Source organism: Helicoverpa zea, chromosome 26 (genome assembly GCF_022581195.2).
Source record: "Helicoverpa zea isolate HzStark_Cry1AcR chromosome 26, ilHelZeax1.1, whole genome shotgun sequence".
Taxonomy (NCBI): Eukaryota; Metazoa; Arthropoda; class Insecta; order Lepidoptera; family Noctuidae; genus Helicoverpa; species Helicoverpa zea.
In genome coordinates this window covers 4,575,904-4,583,448 of record NC_061477.1, presented here as the reverse complement: position 1 = coordinate 4,583,448, position 7,545 = coordinate 4,575,904, and the positions used below count along the sequence as shown (strand labels likewise).

The following is a 7,545-nucleotide window of genomic DNA, read 5'->3' as shown; positions in this document are numbered from 1 at the left end:
TAATCCTTTAAAATTAATGTCTTGAGTAATAACTGGGATGGTACAGGATGCTGTTTTGTGGAGAGGTTTGTTTTTCGAAATATTTTTTGTTGGCATTAGATAAGAAAATTATAAATTAAATAATAAAGAATAAGTGATTTTGCAATTTGAAATGCATCTTTTATAGAAATGTAGGTATTATCGTAGTAAGTATTAAAGTTTTATGTATCTCATCAGCTAACTTAATTTATTACTTCACTATACTTTTTATTACTTAGGTAGGTACATTTAAAATGATTAAGTTATATAATTTTACAACTTAGCTGTCAATTTGAATCTTTCTTTACATATATTTACTTTGTCTTGCAGCATCACTATATAGGATTGAAACAAAAGAAAACAACAGTTTTATTACCAGCCAAATATTTTCATTAAAAGAAAATTCTCACAAAAACCAGTAACCAATAAAAAGCCATACAATAATAAACAATTAAAATTAATGACAGCGAAATAAAACCGGCCGTCTCTCGGATCGCGGCGGTCGCAAATGAATGAAAAAAATGCCCAAACCAAATTTATTTGAAAACAATAAAACAATGATAAATGCGTCGAATCTGCAGCCGACGCAATTTATGGTGTAGTTCACCATAACCCCATGGATTAAATAGGGGTTTGTACCACGTATGGTGGACGTGGATGGTGGTATAGAAAATAGTGGTTTTATATTTTTACATAGGATAAAAATTCGCGTATGTGAACTCTGCAACGGATTTTAATCCATTTTCGTAACATATAGAGTTATTCTAAATGTAAGTTTTTACCTAATTTGATCCGAATCCAAACTAATATTATAAATGCGAAAGTAACTCTGTCTGTCTGTCTGTCTGTCTTTCTGTCTGTCTGTCTGTCTTTTCTTCACGCCTAAACTACTGAACCGATTTGTGTGAAATTTGGCACAGACATAGTTTGAAACTTGAGAAAGGACATAGGATAGTTTTTATTACAAAAAAAAAATAAAAATAAAATTATTCCGGACATATAGCGCCATCTATTGGTCAAATCAAAAATCTGCTGGTAGTCACTATTCCACGCGAACGAAGTTGCGGGCAAAAGCTAGTTTATTATAAAACATGAAAGATTCAAATGTATGTTGTAACGAATAAACTTAAAAACTATTGGACTAACGTAAAATATTCTATCACCATTTGTATGCCAATTCGTGTGTAAATAACGTAAGCTGTATTTTATCCATATACGAGAAGGAGGTATAGCTCCTTGAAGAGGTGTATGAAGCCGCGAGAAACAGCTAGTATATATAACAATTTAGCAATATACCGTCTGTAGATAAGAAATTCAATCGAGTGAAAAATATTTTTTTCAAACATAGTGTACCTACAAAATTGTAGGCCTTATCTAAATATTAAATTGTAAGTGTAGCCGACAATAGACTAATAAAATTATTGAACACTTGATTGGTTTAAAGACTATCTATAGATAATAATTAATTGAAATTCTAGTAGTGCTTCTCACTTCCCAATTGTATAATTTGGGGAAGTTTATTAACTTAACTTGTAATTAAATCATTGTATAGCCTACGTTAATTTTAAATTATTGAATAAAGATTCTACGTTAGTGACTTTATGTGACTATTTTCGCCACGGGTACCCCGTACTCTTCCAGTACCCGAATAAAATATAGCCTACGTTACTCAAAATCAAAAGTCATTTATTCAAAGTAGGCTGAAAATCAGCACTTTTCGAACGTCAAAACAAAAGACAGCCCCCAAAACGCCCGCCCTTCACCACTTCCTATGTGTTTTTGCTGGGAAGAAGAAGTGGTGGAACAAATTCCCCAGCAACACAATTCTGTCTGTATGGTTTGAAGAACCGTATACAAATATTTAAATATCAATATACAACATTGTGTACATAAATTTGTATATAAAATCAATTCAAATAGTTAATCATGTTGGTTAGTACACACCTTACCCATACCTATTACTCAAGTACTTACAACAGTTACTGGGGGAAAGTGTGATTTCCAACAGTGAAAGAATTTCTCAAATCGGTTCTGAAGTTTCGGAGGCACAAACAAATAAACAAATGTTTCTTAATTATAAAATTAGCAACCTAACTATAGATTATATAGTAACGTATGCACTTGCATGAGGTTGTCAATAGCCTTAGAGCAGTAAAAATAAAAAAAAAAGTTTGCTAAAAAAATCAAGATCAGAGTTATTTTTTTTCTGGATAGATAATAAGCGTCAGTGTTCCTAATATATTTTTTTTAATCTCACATTTTCAAAATGCTTCAAACATACATATTTGTATTTTACTTCATTGAACGAAAACAAAACTACATATCTACAATACATAGCGACAATGACATGTCAATCGAAGCTCTAATTAGTACCTCATTAACCAGCCAGTTAGTGCGCGACGGACAATTGATAAACTCTAAGGACCAAACGTATAGTCATTATTGTATCTACTATTATGTAGGTGACATGGCCTAGTTTACATGCAGATTATTCTTTTTTTTGTACACATAAATTCACAAATTGCAGTACAGATTTTGGTAAAATTATCAAAAGGGCTGCCACTTATTATTGTGTAAATACAGGGCACAGATATCTTCTCATTCAGAGAGGAAAAAGTGCCTAAATTACCATGTTAGCTCACGTCAGGTGATTTCAGTGTTTCTAAATTCCAATTAAATAAAATTAATTGCTTCCTAATCTATACTTCCTTGCTATTATATAAATGTGTGAATAACGTAACTGTTTGTCTATTTTTTTGGGGCCTATGCTAATAATACTACTCAACTAATTCAAATGAAAAAAATCTCAGGCACTTGATTATTTTATTCGTCAAAGCCTAAGAAAAGAAATAAATTGGCTAGGCTACTGTGATGTATGTTAATATTTATGCTATGTGGGTAGTAAGTATTTTGTTAGTTATAAGATTGTCACCACCACCAAACTAGTCTGCCAATACACGCTGTGCTATCGAGACGTACGTTGTTTTATTCCGCTCCTAGCTGACGATTGACCTGCATCGATATATGCTTCAGTGGCGACGAGTTGTGAACTTTTCGCGTGTGAAGGAAAGAGTGTTAAACAATGACGATCGGAAAAATAGGCGAGTTTAACGTACACAACGACGATTGGAAACTATATATCGAACGGTTAGAGCAGTACTTCCTTGTGAATGACATAAAAGCCGAGTTACATGTGCCGACATTAATAACTGTTATGGGAGCAGAGAGCTATGAGTTGCTCGTCAATCTGTGTACACCGAATAAACCGAAGACGAAGACGTTTGAGCAGTTATCAGATATAATGGGCAAACATTTACAACCTAAACCGAGTGAACTCGCTGAGAGGTATAAGTTCAGGCATAGAAAACAGAAGGAGGGTGAAACCATATCCGAGTATGTGGCGGTACTTAAGAAAATGTCGAAGACCTGCGAGTTCGGAAGTTGGCTGGAGGAAAGTTTGAGAGATCAACTGGTGTGCGGAATAGCAAGCGAGAATATTAGGCAACGGTTATTCGCAGAGTCGAAATTGGATTTTGCCAAGGCGTATAAACTTGCCTCCAGCATGGAATCAGCCGAGAAGGACGCCGCTATGGTAGAAGGGTCTAAATCGGCAGCTGGAACTGACGCCACGTCGACGGTTACGTGTCAGGCGATAACGACGAGACGGCAGGCAACGGGCATGGCGGAGCGCGACGGGGAGCCGGGCGCGGGGAGGCGCGAGGTGCGCGGGCGGCGAGGCTCCCGCGAGCGGCGCGCGGGCCACGAGGCGGGGACATCGGTGCTGAGCGAGCGGGCTCGGCTGGGGGAGCGGGCTCGGCTGGGGGAGCGAGCTCGGCCACAGCGGCCATGTCGAGTGTGTGGCGCGAACCACAATGAATCAACGTGCAAGTTCACAAGTTACGTGTGTCGAGTGTGCAACCGGCAAGGGCACCTGCGGCGGGTGTGTCCTAATATAGTGAAACAATATCAGGTAGACGTGGAAAACACTAGCAGGAACGAGGAGGAGGACAGTGACGAGGTAATTTTTGTTGATGTTTGTCGGTTGTCGATATCAAGTTGTAAACCTATTTATATAACACTTAACGTTCATAACAAAGACATTGCTATGGAATGTGACACAGGTAGTGCAGTGTCTTGTATTAGTCGCGAATGTTACGATAGACTATTTAGCGACCTTACCCTACAACCTTGCAAATTAACTTTAAGATATTACACTGGTGAGACTGTAAAACCGTTAGGTATCATAAGACCGCTAGTTCGTTATAAGAATAGAAGTGAATTTTTAGAATTGCTTGTGATCGAAAGAGGAAAAACTGTACTTTTAGGGCGACATTGGATAGCGGCATTAAAGATACAACTTCCGGATTTAAATTATGATGTGCATAAAATGGTGGAAAGTAATGATTACAATGTAACCTATTTCAGTTCCAAATATTGTAACGTGTTCGCGGAGGGACTCGGGCGGTTCACGGGCGGCGCGGTGAGCATTCACGTGCGGCCGGGCGCGCGGCCGGTGTTCATGCGCGCGCGCCCGCTGGCGTACGCGCTGCGCGAGCCGGTGGAGCGCGCGCTGGACCAGTTCGTGCGCGACGGAGTTCTCACCCCGGTCGAGCGGTCCGACTGGGCCACGCCGATAGTTCCAGTGGTAAAGAAAGATGGTAGCATTCGTATCTGTGCCGATTATAAACTGACCATAAACAAAGTTATTGAAATTGATCGTTATCCGTTGCCTAGGGTAGAAGATTTGTTATTCCGTCTCCGAGGGGGAGAGTACTATAGTAAAATCGATTTGTCTCAAGCGTACGCGCAATTCGAGCTCGACGACACTAAAATATATACGGTGATAAATACCCATAAAGGTTTGTACATGTACAACAGATTAGTATATGGTTTAGCGTCTAGTCCAGGCATTTTTCAGAGGCGAATAGAACAATTATTTGCTGACATGCCGCGGGTGGGTGTCTTTTTAGATGATATAATCATAACAGGTAGTACGAAGGCTGACCATGTAAGCAATTTACATAAAGTCTTTCAACGTTTGCAGGACTACGGACTTAGAGTGAAGAAGGAGAAGTGCGTTTTCTTTGCAAAGTCTGTCTCGTATTTGGGGCACATTATTAGTAAAGAGGGTGTGCACACGTGTCCGGAGAAAGTTAAGGCAGTATTGGAAACGCCGGCTCCTACCAATATCACCGAGTTAAGGGCGTTTATAGGCCTAGTCATGTATTATGCAAAATTTATTAAAAATATTAGTACAGTTCTCGCTCCGTTATATAATCTGCTTAAGTCGGGGATTAAGTATAATTGGAATGACGAGTGTGAGAGGGCATTCGTAAGAGTAAAGCGTCTTTTAGCGGATGGTGAGGTACTCGTTCATTACGATCCGGAGTTACCGTTGATTTTGACAACGGACGCGAGTAGCGTGGGCGTGGGCGCAGTCATATCGCATGTGACGGCGGACGGCGAGCGGCCGGTGGCGTACGCGTCGCGCTCACTCACGCCTGCGGAGCGAGGCTATGCACAAATAGATAGGGAGGCTCTTGGAATCATATTTGGTATACGAAAGTTTCATCAATACCTTTATGGTCGTCACTTTACACTAAGAACTGATCATAAACCTTTAACACATATTTTTGGTGATAGAACGGGTATTCCGGTGATGGCGGCTTCACGACTACAGCGGTGGGCGGTACTGCTATCGGGTTACAATTACAAGATTGAGTACATTACTTCGAGTAAAAATAGTGCAGATGCCTTGTCACGCCTGCCGTGTGAAATTAGTTTTTCTGGGAAACCAAGAACAGAAAGTACGTATGTTAACTTTGTTGAAAATTTTTTACCCCTTACTAGCAGTGATATCAAGCAAGTGATAGCCAGGGATAGGATACTTGCTAGGGTAATGTTATACATACATTCGGGTTGGCCGCCAGTTTGTCCTGGTAGTGATGAGATTAAACCGTTCTTTGCTAGGAGAAACGAGTTATATGTGGAATGCGGGTGCATAATGTGGGGATATCGCATGGTGATTCCACAAGCATTGCAAGGTAAATTGTTACAACAATTGCATAGTAGCCATATGGGCATTGTAAAAATGAAAAGTATGGCTAGGAGTTACATATGGTGGCCTAACATCGATAAAGATATCGAGGACTTAGGTAAAAGTTGCGAGACATGTGCGGCGGAAGCGAGCGCGCCCCCACGAACTGTTATCCAACCATGGCCGTATTATAATCAACCGTGGACTAGACTTCACATTGATTTCTTGGGCCCATATCGAGGTATGACATTTCTAGTATTGATAGATTCGTCTTCAAAGTGGTTAGAAATATTCGAAATGTCGCGGACCAACGCGTCTAATGTTATTAAAGTGTTGCGTGCGACTTTTGCGAGGTTCGGGTTACCGGAACAGTTGGTATCAGATCAGGGACCACCTTTTACTAGTTCAGAATTCAAATATTTTCTTTTGCAAAATGGTATCAGGCAGTATTTTTCACCCGCTTATCATCCGTCTTCAAACGGAGCTGCAGAAAATGCAGTTAACATTTGTAAACGCGCGATAAAAAAAGCAATCAGAGATGGCGTGGATGTAGACACAGCCTTGCAGACGTTTTTACTAGCGTACAGAAACACAGTGCACAGCACCACCGGTGAGACGCCCGCTATGTTGTTGCAGAAACGGACACTACGTTCTAGGTTCGATTTGTTGCGAACGGAACGTTCAGTAGGCATCAGAGTACACGATGCGCAGCAAAGACAAATCGATTCATCTGGTGGGGTTCCGCGATCTTTTGACGAGGGAGACCCTGTTTGGATGAGGGATTACAATTCCGCAAACAAATGGGTCAAAGGTTCTATTACAAACGTGGATAGTACTCGTAGGTATATGATAGCAAGGGATAACGGTCAATTAGTCAAAAGGCATGTGGATCAGATACGGCGCCGATCTCGGCTATCGGTTGGTGGACCGAACACGGAAGAAGAGGGAACAATAGAGGGTGAGAGCTCCGTAACGCAGGCTGGAGACAACTTAATAAAGTCGGGAAAGAATGAGCATGAACGCAGTGATGAATGTGTGAGTGAAGAAGGTAAGTCGAATTCAGCGATGAACGAGGAAGTACGGGGTAGTGTTTGTGGTCAGCCGTCTGATCAATCACCTGGTATATCGGCTCAGCCGCAAGCAGGGTACCCAAAGCGAACCCGAAAACCGGTCATTAGATTTCAGTGCACGTGAATTATAACTTATGTATTTGCAAAATTATTGTAATTTAAGAAGGGAGGTGTGATGTATGTTAATATTTATGCTATGTGGGTAGTAAGTATTTTGTTAGTTATAAGATTGTCACCACCACCAAACTAGTCTGCCAATACACGCTGTGCTATCGAGACGTACGTTGTTTTATTCCGCTCCTAGCTGACGATTGACCTGCATCGATATATGCTTCAGCTACTTTTTACCCGGCTACGAAAAGTAGTTCCCCATACATACGGGTGAAATAACAGGGAATAGTTAGTTAATGATAATTTCTA

At 40.5% G+C, this 7,545-nt stretch overlaps 1 protein-coding gene across 1 annotated transcript; it reads left to right on the top strand.

Annotated features, from left to right (window-relative positions):
- The first annotated feature begins 3,090 nt into the window (after window positions 1-3,090).
- LOC124642880 (uncharacterized protein K02A2.6-like) lies at window positions 3,091-7,249 on the top strand. The gene has a single exon (XM_047181630.1). The coding sequence runs from the start codon at window positions 3,101-3,103 to the stop codon at window positions 7,247-7,249; it is 4,149 nt and encodes a 1,382-aa protein (XP_047037586.1). The 5' UTR covers window positions 3,091-3,100.
- Window positions 7,250-7,545: the final 296 nt, after the last annotated feature.